The 17,119-nt window shown below is 39.2% G+C and overlaps 1 protein-coding gene across 2 annotated transcripts; it reads right to left on the bottom strand.

Moving 5' to 3' along the window:
- Positions 1–84: 84 nt before the first annotated feature.
- Positions 85–15,855, bottom strand: LOC114278446 (protein RAE1). 2 transcript variants are annotated; one of them, XM_082914352.1, is made up of 12 exons: positions 15,669–15,855; positions 15,387–15,452; positions 14,547–14,633; positions 13,302–13,379; positions 13,019–13,212; positions 11,954–12,095; positions 4,901–4,981; positions 4,070–4,198; positions 2,713–2,790; positions 1,872–1,943; positions 1,267–1,347; positions 85–482 (listed from the first exon to the last, which is right to left on the bottom strand). In XM_082914352.1, the coding sequence occupies exons 2-12, from the start codon at positions 15,441–15,443 to the stop codon at positions 432–434; spliced, it is 1,050 nt and encodes a 349-aa protein (XP_082770478.1). In that variant the 5' UTR covers positions 15,444–15,452; positions 15,669–15,855; the 3' UTR covers positions 85–431. The 2 variants fall into 2 exon arrangements, with proteins under 2 accessions (XP_082770478.1, XP_082770479.1); XM_082914353.1 differs by having other exon boundaries at positions 15,387–15,448; positions 15,669–15,800.
- Positions 15,856–17,119: the final 1,264 nt, after the last annotated feature.

The raw sequence follows: 17,119 nt of genomic DNA, 5'->3' as shown, positions 1-17,119 counted from the left end.
TTACTTTCTCATTCTTCATCAAAAAGATCATCATGAAATCGTACATCCACTTGCAAAACACAGGAAAGACGAGCATCAAAAAAATTATCATGCAATTGTAGTTACTTTCTCATTCTTCCATTGCAATTTGCCCAACATTAACCAACAAAATATCACCTGACCAAGAAAAGAAAGACGACATCCACCAAACTTCAGACTTGGAAAGAAGAGCACACTATGACTAGGAGACTAAAAAAACATCTAATTCAAAGAACCTGAGGAACCTAATTTCTGCTCAAAACTTTTATATTAACAAGGGGAGAGAGAATTCATACATCACTCGTCGGAAAAAGGATGGATGAAAATGACCTCAATTTTACAAACAAAAAAAGAAAAGAAAAGAAAAGAACAAAAGAACAGTATATTCTTCGTGAGACTGACAACAAGCAGTTTCACTTTCTGCCACTGGTTCCAACTCTCGGTTTGCCTTTAACCTCTGACTCCTGCATCGTACGAGTAAACATAACATACGAGTAAGCATAACATCAGATCATTTCTGAACCATGCAATAAAACTGTGGTCATCACATGGAAAAGGAAATATCCTGTAGAAGAATGAATGATCATATCTCATATATCTTTTATTATTAGAGAAATAGGTTGTAGCTCGAAAAGTGCGGGGCTCGATTGGCCCGAATCGAAAAACGACGTAGTTTTTCGTTTTTTTTTTTTTTTTTTTTTTCTTTTTTTCCTTCTCTCTTTTGTATCTGAAACGGGGAGGAAGGAAGAGAGAGAGAGAGAGAGTGAGAGAAAGCGAGAGAAGAGAGAAGAAAGAGAGGGAGGGCGATGCGACGATGGCGTGCGAGACGGTGATGGACGGTGATGGGCGACGGTGGACGGTGATGGGCGACGGTGGACGGTGATGGGCGACGGTGGGTGCGAGATCTGTTTGGTTTTTTTTTTTTATTTTGATTTTGAAAATCTGTGTTTGATGATGATGATGTTGTGTAGATCTGTGTTTTTTGAAAACCTGTGTTTGATTTTGAAAATCTGTTTGATTTGTTTGGTTTGTTGTGGTAGATCTGTGTGTTGTGTTTGATGATGATGATGTTGTGTGTCCCCTCCCCTGCTCCATCTCTTCTTCTTATTCTTCTTTCTTCTTCATCCCCTCTATTTCAGAACAGAGCGAAGGAAAAAAAAAAAATAGCAAAATGACGTCGTTTTACAATTCGAGCCATTTCGAGCATCAAATTTTTAGAGCTACAAAACGGGACTGTCATTATTATACCTGTGGCAAGTGCAGGTAAATGTAGGTCTTTGCTGTTGATGGATTATGATTTTCTGCACCCTTACTCCAATCATAACACACCTATAAAAAATAATAATAATAATAAACTAGAAAAAACAAGGCAAGAGGAGAAATTGACAGACTAAAAGCAGAAATAATAAGCAAGAGGTCCATGTACTGACAAAACATCTAGCTTTCTCAACCCACGTCAGACTGAAAATATGAGACATGAGGGCTTCTCAAGCCTTACTGGTTTTAGGTTTTGTTTTAGACATTGTGTCCCACAGACAAACTAATAATGCTATTTTCTTCACAAAACAAACAGCATTCCGTACATTTGCTAAATCTTGCAGCACTCATGTAATTTGCATGGTATTTATGAAGCTTTAAATGAGTTCACCCCCAATATTCAAAAGGAAATGACCAAATAAGTGTTCCATTGCATGGGTAGAGATTTCAATCTTTATCCCAATTATATTATTCCATTTCCCTAATGTGTGCATGAGGGCATGCTCTTGTACCTCTGTGTGTGTGTGTGTGTGTGTGAGAGAGAGAGAGAGAAAGAGAGAGAACATAGTTTGTTACACATTTTAGACAAGACATACCGAGTAAGCATATACCGAGCCATCATTGTTGAAAGCACTGCAAGGTATAGGTTGGCTGCACCTTGACATCGCCTGGATATTAACAAAACCAAGTTAGAAAAATTAATATCATATCCAGGCAGGACAGCTGCAATTTGTCAGTTTCACATGAAAAAAAAAAAAAGGGTTAACAGCATATCAGTGCAACATCTTTAGATAAATAAAGGTAACAAGCATCTGGCCATGAATTGGTCAGTAGCCAACGAACTAGATCAGCAGTCTATTACAGGATGTATGTGCATTAAATAGAACAACAGTTACGCAATTTGTAAAAATTTCACATTTAGTCAATGCGTCTTCAAAACACTATCGTGTGCCATGTAAAGAAATAGTGTAGGATTTCTAGGGATTACATTTTTTTTTCTAAATGAGGAATGGCAAGTATAAAAGTACCAAGGGTCAAGGAATGACAAGTATATTGAAAATCCAATCTATCGAAAATTTGACCTACCAATTGCTATTGGAACAAAATTGGAATGTGTTCATATGTTCGGAAAATACAACTCCATAGACCATGCAATCCGCCCAAAACTTGCATATAATATAACACATGCATGTGACATATCGTAAAATGCAAAAAAGAAATTGCTCAATCATGTAGGCATGGCATACATGTCCATAATAAGATATATCCGAATCAAACATAATGGTGAAAATATTCAGCCTTCAAAGCAGTTTGTATCTTTTTGTAAAGTTACAAGTCAAAACCTAAACCAATTGCACACAAAGTAAAACCAAGAACAGTTGTTAAAAAGTAGAGCAAGTAAATGAATTCCCATAATTAGTCAGAAATCTGGGACACCTTAAGTCTTTGTTTGCTATCCTTATCCCAAAAGTTAAAGGCACCATCAGATCCCGCAGTTGCAAACGTGTGATGTACCTGGGACAAGTGACAGCAAGTAAGATGCTGAGCAACAGTAATGAAAAATGCAGATAAGAAGAAAACAATTTAGCATCAAAGACACAATCTAATAGGTTCTCCAAGAGTTTGCTCTAAACCAGTTGTGAATACCTGGCATGACAAAAAGAAAAGTAGGGTTATCTAATAATTTAGGTTTACAAAATAACAAATCCAGAAGACAAATACATTATATTACAAATAACCTTCTGTACTAATCAAAAAATTTCTAATGGATCCTACCATGAAAGTCTGAGCAGTCCAGGTATAAGTTGGATCCTATTTCTAGTTTTGGACCTTAAACAACCTCCAACCATCTAGGTGACAACATATAAAAACCAATCAAATATAACCAAGAAGCATTTTCATCTGCCCAATTTCTAGATATCATTAAAAATGTTATTATCCAAGACCAAGACAGATGCAAATTTTTACTTGAATGCTCAAGAGGTGGCATGTGGAATTTAAAAATGTTATTAAATTCCACATTAGTCACAAAATGTATCAAATGCATTCTGAAATCACTCTCTGATGGGTTGGCTTTCTTCAGGAAGATTCATGGGCTTAGTTAGTTTGGTAAACTAAAATAAGCACATGCCCTCTAACCTATTACCTACAGATTAAAGATCTCAATTATTGGAATCACTAGGTATTGTAAGATGAAATTCCAGTATTGGCATGTCAATAATGAACCTTACCATATTAAGTTAATAAAAATCAAGGAATAGGAATTAGCATGATCATACAACAAATCACTGGAGGAGCACAGTTGAAGATCATTCAATGGCATGAAGCTGTTTGGAAAAACTTATTTACAGCTTTAAAAATCATCTTACGTGCAGCTTCAAATAAGACTTTTTGAGCTTATGTGAACTTTTTGAACTGAAAAAGCAAATAAGTATGAAAACTGGAAAGTTTTACCAAATACCTAACTTTTCAAAGTACAACTGCCTAAGCATAAAATTCCAAATTTTAAGCTAAATACGTTTTTAAAAAAAAATGTTGCCAAATTACGTGCAAGGGAATGTGACAATATTTGATAGAAAATATTTTGCAAAGAGACATCTAATGGGAGTTGTTTGTAAAAGCAATATAGGAGAGATTAGTTTAGTGATGATTTACTTTCCTCTAATTTTGCAGTAATACTGAGTAGTCTTCCAACGTTTTAATTTAGACAGTATCAAACAGTTACAAAAGCTAACCAGCAATAATGATCAGCAACTTTAAATAGAAAAATTGCAGTTGCAAAGTAGGATCTTACAGGATGAAAGTTCAATGAGTTGACTGAATATATCTCATTGCCCTCTCTATGACATTTGAAAGTAAAGTTTTTACTTTGTTGCGAATCATCAAGATGGTGCACGCCTACCCTTCCCTCAATTGAGCCAACCTGAAGAGAAACAATACCAAATTCAACAGTCTTAGAATAACGATTCACAGTAACTACAATATAACTGAAATAGTTACAAATTTACAATGAAAAAATTATCAGGTTATTTTAATGCACATAACAACACAAATTTAGGATGAGAAAACATGTTTAATTCGAAGATTGGAAAGCCACAGATAGAGCAACATATATAATGAACACGAAAACCTGAAGCAAACCTATGGAAATGATTCCTAGAGGAGAGCTATACCACTGTATCAGAAAAAGGCATAACACAGGCTACAAAAATGATTTCATCTGACTTTTTAATAATCCAGGATGCATTGAGTCCAGTGCTGGTGCTAAGAAAAAAGAAAAGAAAAATAAATAAATCATGTATTTTCTAAAGGTATCACTTCCTTCATGTCTAGAGAGTATTGCTATCTCTCATGAGACAACATCATGTAAAATTCTTACCTGCCCTGAACCAGGTACAACCAGCTTACTAAAGCATTTAGCTCCAAATTGAAGGGACTTACTTAGGTGGTAAAGCATTAGATTCTCATATAACAATAATGAAGATCTTGTAATGCCTCTTGTATAGAACATTATGGATCCAAGAATAAAAACCATATTTACATGCATTAAGTGCACTAAGATCATCACAAGAACGTACATTACCACAGTTTTGGGAGGAGGAATGAAATAAAAGGGAGAACTTACCAAGAAACCTTGCTGATCAGGAAAGGCAGCAACACACCTTGTCTGATACTTCAGGGGTGAAGTGATCCTTTTAAACTCAGTCTGTTGTATTCAAAAGTGATTAATATTATCAATGTAGTGCAAATTTAAGGCAACAAATGAAGAAACAATCTCAGCAGTCATTGCAACAATGGAACTCAAAAAACTTGAATGAGAAAAAGTAGGGTAAGATTTTTTTTTTTTTTTTGGGCAACTCTTGAGCATTTTTTATTGTTAAGGTAAAAAAAAATGCAAAACGTGACACAAGCTTCCTTTTAATTGCCATAGCACAGTATCAAAATGATAATCTAAATTTTAGCATTTTAAATCCCATTTTTAATATGCACTTTAAGTAGCAAGTAATGGTGAGTTGGTCATGTCACCACAACAAAGGATACAATTTTGTGGTTAGTGGAGTCAAAGTCGCATCACAAAAAAGTTCTGCAGCATCCAGATAAATTAGCAACTAAGAAACCACATCTCACAGTGGTCGTTCACAGCAGAAGTGCATATTAATGAAGGTTTTAAAGGAAGCACCACCTTTGGGACGAATCAATCAGATATTGTTTGGACAAGATTGTGGCAGTGGGCCTCTATTTTCCGCATTTCCAAAGTTGGTCTTTTTCTTTTTAAATGTTACAAATGATTGCAATATTTAGTGATTTTCTGTTTTAACAAACGTACCAGATTGGATATAAAAGCTGATGACGAAGCAGTTACAAGAGAAAACCAATTTCTTTTTATAGCATGGCATGAGTTCCCTCAAAATTTTGTTTTAATCAGATACCTCTTTCAAAATTTCTAATAGAATTTATCATCCTAGCAAGGGTAAACTGGAAAACTTGGGCGGCCTATTATTGTGGAAGAGGCTACTATAGAAATAGTTTGACTATCAATCACCCTTTTTTTTCTTTTTTTGATAAATGGATTTTTATTACCATAGCATCAAGAAGATGCAAAAAGAATACAAAACCAACCCTACGAAGAGCAGGGGCCTAAATAACTATATCATCAACAAAGTCCAAAAGAACAAATAAATCAGGATTCACTCGTCCTAACACCCAACTATACAAAATACCCAGGAATTGAGACTCTAAACGGGCTAAGGATTGAGTGCTTCCCTGAAAGATCTAACAATTCCGCTCCAACCACACCAACCACATCAAACAAAGGCACCGCCGCCGCCGCTTCCCAACTCGATCACCTCCCCCCCCCCCCAACAACGCAACACATCCACAACCTGCCTTGATTGAACCCACACCACGCCAAACAGAGAAAAAACAAGCACCAACAAACGAGATACAACCGGAAAATGAATCAACAAATGGTCTACTGTCTCCGCATCCGCACAACACATACAACACCAATTAATCAGGATATGATGCCGACGAATCAGATTATCAATAGTCAAGATCCAACCAAAAGCGGCTGTCCACACAAAGAAAGCCACCTTCGATTGAACACCAGAAACCCACACACCACGCCAAGGGAACACTCCCCTGCCACCACCACACAAGGACAAATAAAAAGACGAGACTGATGAAACACCTTTTGCCCCAAGGACTCCCCAGACCACATCATCCTCCCACTCTCGGTCTACCTGGACCCCATACAAAAAGGTCATCAACTCCACCAACTACCCTACCTCCCAATCCTGAGTATGGCGACGAAGAACAATATCCCAAACCAACTCCATACCATCTCTGGCCAAACAAGAAGCCACCAACACCTCCGGGTCCATCACCAACCGGTAGATCAAAGGAAAACGCTCATGAAGGGTAACCTCCCCACACCACTTTTCCTTCCAAAGCCGCACCTAAGCTCCATTGCCTACCCGAAACTGAACCCGCTCCCAGAATTGAACCCTCCCCAGCCAAATCCCCTTCCATGAGCCACACCCATGAGAGCCTCCCACCACCCTAGTACACCACTCGCCCCTCCCCAGGATCCCAACCCATACTTGGAGGCCACCACCCTGCACCACAAACGGTCCCGTTCCTTAGAAAACCGCCATAGCCACTTCCCCAACAAAGCCAAATTAAACTTACACAGCCTTCGCACCCCCAACCCCCCCAGCCTTCTTAGAACAACAAACCTGCTCCCAATTAACGAGATGATACCGAAACCCCCCACCATCACTTCCCCACAAAAAATCACGCTACAGCCTCTTCAACCGTCGAGCCACCGACACAAGAATGACATGAACTGACATAAAATAAGTTGCGATACTACCCAACACACTCTTCACCAAGGTAAGCCTCCCCCTCTTAGACAAATGCTGCCTCTTCCACCCCGCAAGCCGGCACTGAACCCTTTCCAACACCCTATCCCACACCCCCTTCGCCTTATAAGGTGTCCCTGAAGGAAAACCTAAATAAGACACCGGCAAATGAGACACCTTGCAACCCAAAATAGCCGCCAAAGACGGAAGATGGACCACCTCCCCAATTGGAATCAACTCTAACTTTGCCAAATTGACCTTAAAACCTGAGACCACCTCGAAACATAGCAAAACACACCGCAAAAACCCCAGCTGCTTTGAATCAACCCCACAAAAAATCAAAGCATCATCAACATACAAAATGAGAGAAATACCAACCCCATCTGCCACAGAAAAACCCTCCAACAAACCCGCATGCACCGCTCGAGACAACAACCGACTTAGTGCCTCCATGACCAGAATAAACAACAGAGGGAACAAAGGATCCTCCTGGCGCAAACCCCTAAACGTCTGGAAGTAACCTACCGACATCCCAATTACGAATACAGACATTCAAAATTTCTCACCACATCCAAAATTTGTCGCCCACCCACAAAAGCATTTTGAGACTCCGACACTACCTCCCCCACTTGCAAACGAAGCTTATTAGCCAAAACTTTCGCCAACAACTTGTACACTACCCAACAAAGACGAAACTGTCGAATATTCGTGGCCCCTCCCACCTTAGGAATCAAAGTAATAAAAGTCGCATTAAAGCTCTTCCCAAACTGTGCCATTATTGCCACCACATCGCCTTTTACAACCTCCCAGCAATGCTAGAAAAAAGTCGTAGTAAAGCCATTCGAACCTGGAGCCTTATCACCACTCATCCCCTTCAAAGCATCTAACACCTCCTATTCTGAAAACGGCTCTTCCATACTGGCCGAATCTAAAATCATACCAAAATCCAAACCATCTATCCCCGGATGCCACCCCTCCTCCGGCCGCCGAAACAAGTGCGCATAAAACCCAACAAACCCCATGCGAACCGCCTCCTCCTCCTCCGTCAACTCCACCCCATTAATCCGAATCGGTCCAATCTGATTCACCCGTCTATGCGCATTTGCCATCTAATGGAAAAACTTTGTATTCCAATCCCCTTCTTTTAGCCACAGACAACAAGATTTCTGCCTGACACTGACCTCCTCCATCTGAGCAATTCGGGCAAAATTAGGCAAACACTCCTTACGAGACACCTCCTCATCAGCCAAACCCACATCAGCTTCCACAATATCCAAGGCCTACAATTGAGCCAACACCTCTGCCTTCTGCCCATCCAAATGGCCAAAAACCTCTTTATTCCATTGTTTCAAATCTGCCTTCAGCCATTTCAGTTTCTATGCCAACTTATGACTCGGAGAACCGGATACCACATAGCTATCCCACCATCGCTTCACCCTATCAGCAAACCCATCCGACCGGAGCCACATATTCTCAAAACGAAAAGGAGGACTCCACCAAATACCCCCACCATCCAATAGAATTGGCCAATGATCAGAAACTGACTGGGACAACCGTCGCTGAACTGCCCCTGGAAAATGCTCCTCCCAATCTCTTGTTACCAGAAAACGATCAATCCGAGAAAAGACCCGTCCTCGAGACCATGTGTAATCCTCGCCCTGTAAAGGCATATCCACCAATTGCAACTCATCGATAAAATCAGAAAAAGTCCGCATCACACCTGAAAGCCGATCCCCTCCAGACCTTTTCCCCCGGCTATCTCACCAAATTAAAATTACCCCCTACACACCAAGGTGACTCCCACCGAAACACAACATACGCTAACTCCTCCAGAAATGTCCGCCTCTTCCTACCCTGCATTAGACCATACACACCGATAAACACCCAACGGAAACCATCCTCCACACATCTGAACAAACAGGATACTGAGAATGCCCCAACCTCTATCTCCTCCCTCACCACCACCCGACTGTCCCAACAAACAAGAACCCTCCCTACCACACCTGACGCCAGAAGATACACCCAATCAAAACACAGACCACCCCAAATCTCCTATATGACATCCCTACCCAGACACTCCATTTTGGCCTCCTGAAAACAAACCACATCTGCTTTTACACCTCTCAGCAACGCTCCCACTGCCACACGCTTTCCCCTGTCATTCAAGCCACCCACATTCCAAGATAAAATCTCCAGTCTCATTTCAACAAAAGTTGTTTCTCCCTCCCACGCCTCCCTTTCTTCCCTTGCTCCCCAACACGACGATCATAATTAATCGAGCACTCTAAATTTCGCAGCTCCCTTTCCCCTTTCTGACGATGAGCCCCACTCCGAACCACATCCGTTGACGAGACCCTACTACACCAAGACATCTTTACCGCCGAAAATAAACTCATAGCCTCTTCCTCGTGCCCATCAAAAGAGATTCCCAACAACCGACTCACCTTGCCAATTCTTTCCAAAACCCAATCAGAAACCTTCGAGGCTGAAGGCTCTAAACCCCCAAAGCAGTCTCCAGCAAACGGCCCTCCTCCACCCGTCCCATCATGCAACATTGCAAGCGGCTGAAAAAAGCTAGGACTGGCAACCTCCTCATCCCTGACCAAACCCAAACCAGCGTCTGAATCCTCCACCAAATCTTCCCACTTTTCAGACACTTGCGAAAACATGCCGCCCTCCACTTGTGACTCTCGCATCGAAACCACAGCCCAAACCGCACTCGCTAGAACTTCCTGTGAATGAAGCTCTATCTCTACCCCAACCACACCAGTCAACCCCTCTGAAATCCTCTCCTGTAGAGTCGTCCCTACTGGACAGTCATAACCAACCTCCCCATCTCCCACCACTAACGGCGCAGGAACATATTGGAAGCCCCCCTCATACCAATCGACCGAGATGTCCACAGGCCCACACACAGGATCCGTCAAATGTAGCTCCGACGTTTGGCGAATTGTTCGACTCCCGTCGACAGTCGAAGTCGCCTCGCCTCCAGGCCCCAACGCTCCAGTCAGCGATCCGAAAACTCGTCGAATAGTAGGGTTCACGTTTCAAGAAACAATCCGACAAAATGGACCCCCGACAGTTGTGTGACAACTTGGGCCAAAACTAGGAGGCCGAATAACTGGGCCAAAGAGCCGATGACTCCACCGATGAGTGGGTCGCCTAACTAGCATAATTGGTCGAGCCAAAGGCTGTGTCCAAAACTACCATCATTTGAGAGGCCCAGTCCATTTAGCCGCCTGCCCAATCCATTTAGCTGCCCTTCCCTAAATTGATGGCCCAGCCCATTCTGCCTTGCCTCACTTTTAAATTCAAGCCCAAGAGAGTGACCCAGGCCCACTGCCCGCTGCCCAAAACCAACAGCTGCTCACCCATTAAGATAAGGCCGAGATCTTCGCACAAGATTATGCGCCGTAAATCTCGTGCGAGTAACAGAGCTCCGCTCCCTCGCCGGCCTCCTCATCTCCGGCAACCGCATATAACGCCGCCCCCCTGGTGACCACCAAGACTGACTTTGTCGCGTCCACCCCCAACCAGGATCGAAGCCCTCGAGCACCAAAGCTAGACCTTTCCAACTTCCATCCGCCGTTGGAATGAAGATCTAACAACGAGTGGGCCCCCAAGACATAACCACCTACACCACACAGCCAATCTGCTCCGTCCTTAGCCAAGTGGCCACACTCCGGCGACCACCCGACACACGACCCAGAAACAAACCACAGTCCACCGTCGCCTTAGCTTGCTGTAAACGTGCAACCAACCACCGTATCTCAGCTCCAAACAGAAATATCTCACTGTGTCGATCGTGGCCGCGCTCCACCACTGACAGACGACGTCGATCTTTGGTTTTCGTACCAATATCTTGAATCCCATAAGATTGTGAACCTAAAAACAACAACCGCCGGCGAGGACAATATTCCGGTACCAACAAAGGGTTGGCCATCAACAAGTTTTAACATACCCCACTTCCTCGAACATTTAACACAGGAACTAATCTCTAATCTCATATGGTTAACCATCTGTCATGAGTCTTGTGTGTTTAGCTTCTTCTTTTTCTTCTTCTTCTTATGTGTTTTCTTTAAATGAATGAAAGAAGATAGTCAAGAATCAATCACCCATTTTTTAATGATAAAAACAATTTGTTGCATCATGTGTAAACTAACTGAAGGTCATCTATCTTTAACTGACTCGTTGTCAATTTGCTTCCACACAGGTCTATCAAAGAAGCATCAATTTTACATAATTGCAATGCCTTCTTAACAAAATAAAAATTAAATGGTGATTCCTCATTTAATAGTCACCCATTTGAAAATTTTAACAGGCATAACACCCCCAAAAGTTAAAAGTATAAGCACCGTAACATTTGTCCACAAAAGTTTCAGTCTCATTACTCAATAGCTGGTCGGTGGCTATGGAAAAAAACAAAAATCCATGAAAAAGTTTCAATATTTAGAACCGATGTGCTCTGTCTGTCTGATCATGCCTCTCGGCTTCCTTCTCTCACGTCACAAAATTTCTAAAACTCGAGGAAGAATTGAAATGTTCAGACAACACTCACTCAATAATAGATTCAACTTGAAATTACTGTCGTAAGTATACATTTAATGTTTGAATGGAATATTATGACTTCAAGATCACATACTCGATTTCATATCATTCAAATCAAAAGTTACCATTCCAAACTTAGTAACGACAAATTTCTATGTCATTTATTAAACTAATCACAGTAAACTGTTATGATGTTACTGTAACAACCAATCATTCAATAACGGCTTCAATGATGTCAAAATATTTAATAAGTGAAAAAACAATACCTGAGGGTTCTGCAAGTTGAAGACTATAAGATTTCTATCTGCAGTCCCAACAACCATCAGTGGATGTCTCACTGTAAATGCATAGCAACGCTCAGGAAGTTGTTGAGTATGCACTGGATTTGACTGTCTCAGATCCCAATACCTGAAATCGGGTAATTTATGATTAAAATCCTAACTTAACAAAATTATAAGTCCAAACATGAGATGTGCAACAACAAAAAGTCATATAAACAATAAATCAAGTGCAAAGGAAATCAAACAGAGTGTGCTAGAGCATACATTTACAACAGAAAGATAGTTAATAACATAAAATAAAAACTAAACGACGCAGAAGTAAAAGCACTAAAGTCTAGATGAAATATGAGTCACGAATGTTATACTATCAAGGGCATCATCAGTTGTAAAATAGCAAATGTGTTAATGGTTCCTTTCCAAATTCTGTGAGTTTATCAAGATTAGATAATGACACAGATTCAGCTTCTTATCTGTGAAATTTTCCCCAAAGCAATTCACCACAGAAAAGAAAGGAAGGAAAAGAGCGGATATATCTTATTCCTTTAGTTTTTAAGGCAGTAATCTATAAATTTCAAAAGTTTCCTTGAAGCCAAGCACAGAAAAATGCTCTATTTAATTAGAATGAGGTGGTAGCATAAATCTGCATGCAAAATTATACTCTTAGGCATAGTTATTATTTTATAGCTAGAGACATGTGTACATATGCGTCTCTTCTTTCGCATGAAGCACAATGCACAACATACTATCCTACACATAGAAAAGACACAAATAATAGGAAAACTACCAAAAAAGAAACTGTTCCAGATGAAGTTGCCTGGAAGGAGAACCTCTATTAACCTAGACTGCAAGCTGTTTTGCTACATAAACCAACAACTTAGCTAAAATTTGAATCAAATATGAATTGATGACAATGTGATAAGACTGTATCATTAAATCCAGCATTTCAAAAGTAAAGAATCATATAAGCGATTTAACATATTAGAGTGTAAATAAATAATAAAAAAAAAATCAGAATCGAATTACAGGTTTGAGAACTAAATCAATGCTTACCTCAGAGTTTTGTCCCAGCTTCCACTGACTAAGAGGTTCATCTCAGGGATCCATGCAATTTCCTTAACAGGTGCATCATGCATGGCCACAGTCACTGGTTGGCCACCAGAGAGTAATGGCCACATCTTAACTTGCTTGTCACATCCCCCAGAGAAAACAGTTGTGCCATCATCCTTCCAAGTTGAGCATAAAACCTTCAAAAGATAAAACAATCAATTACCACATTTTCAAACTCAAAATCAGCAGAATAGTTTGCAAACACTCTGAAGATTTGATATGATACCGGCTGGTCATGTGACATTGATGCCTTGGGCACACTACCAACAGTGGTCCCAGTCCGCATTATCTCCCAACATCGCACCTATGGAAATACATAAGACAATATAGAAGCGGAGTTTAGTATATCACAGTAACAAGAAGTACAAGACACCATCTGGATAGAAATAAAGGAAATTTGACAACATAAATGAAACAAAACCTAAGAGCATTTGGCAGCAAGGAGAAAGAGAGAGCTCATGCAGTAGAATAGTCCCCATAATACCTCAAAACATTTTCCAAAAAAACCTTAGTTGGTTGCAATGGGAATATGGGATACTCAAATCACAAGAATTTGGTTATGTTTTGGTCTTGTTCAGGTCTCTTCAAATTTAAATAAAAAAAACCACACACACACACACACATCGTATATGTTTTGGCCCAGGGGGATTAAGGTCTTTCTTTCCTCTTCTTCGGTGAAGTATGGCAATTTCTTTTCTTTTTCTTTTCCTTTTTTAGTCTTTTAGAATCTAAAACAGCTAATGCTTTTGATAATTGCTAAAAAAAAATTTTTTTTTTTTTTTTTTTGAGGGGGGGATGTGGGAAAGTTGGTTTTTTTAGTCTTTTATTTTTTGGTTAGATAAACCTCACTTTACCCCCTATGGTTTGGGTCATGTGTAGTTTACCCTTAACATTTGGAAATGACCACATAACCTCCACGTGGTTTGTGAATTAAAGTGCAGCGTTAAACATTTTGTTCAACTTAACAACAAGTGTGAAATACGTGACAGACATAAGGGGGTTATATGCTCATTTTTAAATTTCATGGGGGTAAATGGCACATGGAATAAAACACAGGGGGTTACAGTGCACTTCACCTTTCAAACAAATGACAAAATATAAGGGTATTTTTAGTCTTTTTCATTAAATTGTTAACAGATCCAACGGTGCCCTTGAGTTCACAAACCAAAAGGGATTCATGTGGTCATTTTCAAATGTTAAGAGGTAAACTGCACATGACCCAAATTACAAGAGAGTAAAGTGAAGTTTGGCCTTTTTGGTTTTTTTTTTGCCAAAAGGCAGCTTTTTAAGCCCATGCCAATCGGAAATGTTTAATATGGTATCTTGCCATGCATTTTTCTAAGCAACCAAACAGAACATCTTAAGAACAAGTATAAATGAAAATGTAGTTTGCATCAGTACTTCTTCAAGAGGTTTAGAATAACATGGCAAGGAAATAAGGAACAACAAACTAAAAATGAACAAAACAAACCTGGTTATCCCATGAACTTGCAACAAGGAAATTGGCCTTGGGACTGAAACAAAGACTTGATACAGAATCACTTGGAGCTTGCACCACCTACACATTTATACAAGCAACACATGTTACATACAAAAAATTACAAACCAAACTCGAATAGTTGTACTCTAGACTCAAATTAAGCGAAAAAGTCAAACAAAATGGCAAGTATATACAAACATAAATACATAATGAAGAATGCTAAAGACCCACAATTCAATTCACCCATGATGACATGGCAAGGTAGCTAGCTGGGCTTTTAAACGGTTGTGTTTGTAACAAATCGAACACATATCCTACCATGTCATTATGGATGAATTGTGCATTATAAATTGAGGGTCTCAATCCTTTTCCATACATGGTGGTTGTTTCTTTTCTTTTTTTTCTTTTTTTTTTTTTTTTGGTTAGGCTCATTTGGTCTTTAGTGAACGTTTTTTAAGTTTCTAAATTCTACTCCAAGGATGAACCGGAAAATAAAAAGAAAAATTTATAAAATGCCAAAATAAGTTCAGAAAGGAAAATAATAAGCAAAAAAATAATGGCCTTTTTTTGACTTATTTTGACATTTCCAATTTGTTTTTCGGAATTTTTCAAAAAAAATAATAATTTGACATAATTCTGAAAAAAAAAAAAAAAGTCACAAAAACAAAACAAAACAAAACAAAAATCGAAAAAAGAGGAGGCTTATTTGGAGGTGTATAACCAACAGAACTATATAACGAAATTATATTCAAAGCTTAATCAAGTTCAAAAAATCAGCGAAAAAAATAAACAATGTGAAGTGATTAAACTTGAGAGTGGACAAACAATTACCTCAACCGACTTGTTCGGATTGGGATTCGCATTCGAAGCAGCACCGAAAGTGGCCATTGAAGCTGCCTATGCATAAATATCGAGAAACAAGAACACAGAGAAACCAAAACTGTGATTAGAATTGAAGATTAATTGCAAATTCCCAGTTCAACAATAGTGTCAAGATTTGAATGTCATAACCACAGCTAAAACAACAACAGTATCGGAGCACTATAAAAACCCTAATTTGACAACAAAGAATCCCAAAATATGCAAGTTGTAGAGAGAGAAAGAGAAAGGTACCTGTAGAGAGAGAGGGAAGAGAGAGAGAGAGAGAGCTTGAAACTGAGGAGAGATAGAGAGAGAGAGAGAGAGAGAGAGAGGGAGAGGCGTATGCTATACATATGTGTCCCAAAAAGAGTGATATACAGACCCCCCACACGCGTTGCGCGGACGCTACGGGTTGTATAGTGTTCTTGCAACGCTAACCGTTGGGTCGAAAATGGGTTATCGGGTCGGGATATGTCGGTTCACCGCTTCAGCGTCAATGAAAAGATAGGGGTAGTTTTGGAATATCTAAATAAGTATATTTTTTGACTTTTTGTGAAGTATGGATTGAGTTTGAAGTAATGTGGTAGAGAGGTGATATGAGTTAAGGGGTTGTTTGGGATGACCTAAATAAGTGCACTTTTTGTCTTTTTACGAAAAGATATGCAGAAAAGTAGAGAGGTGATGTGATGGAAAAAAGATAAAAAGATAAAAAAGTGTGTACTTATTTAGGATAGCCAAACTTGACCTAAATAGGATAGTGACATTTTGACTTTTTGACTTTTTTAGATTACCCCAAACAAGGTCTTATGACCGATTAGTAGGGCACTATTTCACATAAATTTTTTAGTTTTTTTTTTTTTTTGGGTTATTTTAATAGTTTTTTTAGGCTTTGTTTGGTTAGAATATGGTTCTTAAAAATTAATTCCCATCCAACATTGCAAAACACATATCAGAACATGTTTGGCAAACTCTCGGGTATCTCTATTTACACATCACCTTTCATCTCAAGATACACCACTACTCAGGACACACCTTTAATAATTTAATAAATAAGAAATTTACTGAATACACACCATAATCTTCTATCTTTACCCTTACTCACTCACACACCCCACCCACAATATTCAATCTTCCATATTCTACACGTCCACTTCAAAAACACACACGTCCCTCTCGATTCTCTATTTTATTGTCATCCCAAAGGTTTGGGAATCAGTCTAAACCGGTCTCCGTTCATGAAGACGACTTTACTCCCTACTCCTCTAATTCACGACCCCCTCCATGGATGCACAGTTCTAGAAAAACTTTTTTAAAAAAAATTTGTTGTAAGTGTTCAGAAATATAAAGTCAAGCTAAATTCAAAAGTTCGATTATTGAAAACCAAACAAATGCTATAAGTTTAGAATTTATTAACCGAATATGTGGATTATGTTCAACACTAGAAAATCGAACAATTAGAACTTGTACGGTTGTAGATAGTCAAACATGAGTACATTGTTCGAATCTGGGTATTCGAATGTATAATGCCCCAACTTCTGAGCTGTTAATAGATCAACTCAACCTTAAATTTAAACCTCTAACTAATTAATAACCTCAAAAAAAATAAAAATTTATATCACACAAATGTATCCAAAATATATCTTATACAAATCTCAAAATAATAATAATAATAATAATAACATATAGTGGTGACTCCAAAATAT

This window comes from Camellia sinensis, chromosome 2 (assembly GCF_055761805.1).
Source record: "Camellia sinensis isolate YWXY chromosome 2, ASM5576180v1, whole genome shotgun sequence".
In the NCBI taxonomy this organism is placed as follows: Eukaryota; Viridiplantae; Streptophyta; class Magnoliopsida; order Ericales; family Theaceae; genus Camellia; species Camellia sinensis.
The sequence above is the reverse complement of the archived record's forward strand: the minus strand, read 5'-3'. Positions and strand labels throughout refer to the sequence as shown.

Bases quoted from the DNA above. Each gene is read 5' to 3' on its own strand.
- LOC114278446 (XM_082914352.1), bottom strand. From the start codon at position 15,443: ATGGCCACTTTCGGTGCTGCTTCGAATGCGAATCCCAATCCGAACAAG. The intron at 13,380-14,546 runs GTTTGTTTTGTT...GTATTTCCATAG, and splicing joins CAAGTTCATGGGATAACCAG to GTGCGATGTTGGGAGATAAT. The intron at 4,199-4,900 runs GTAAGTTCTCCC...GTTTCTCTTCAG, and splicing joins CTGATCAGCAAGGTTTCTTG to GTTGGCTCAATTGAGGGAAG.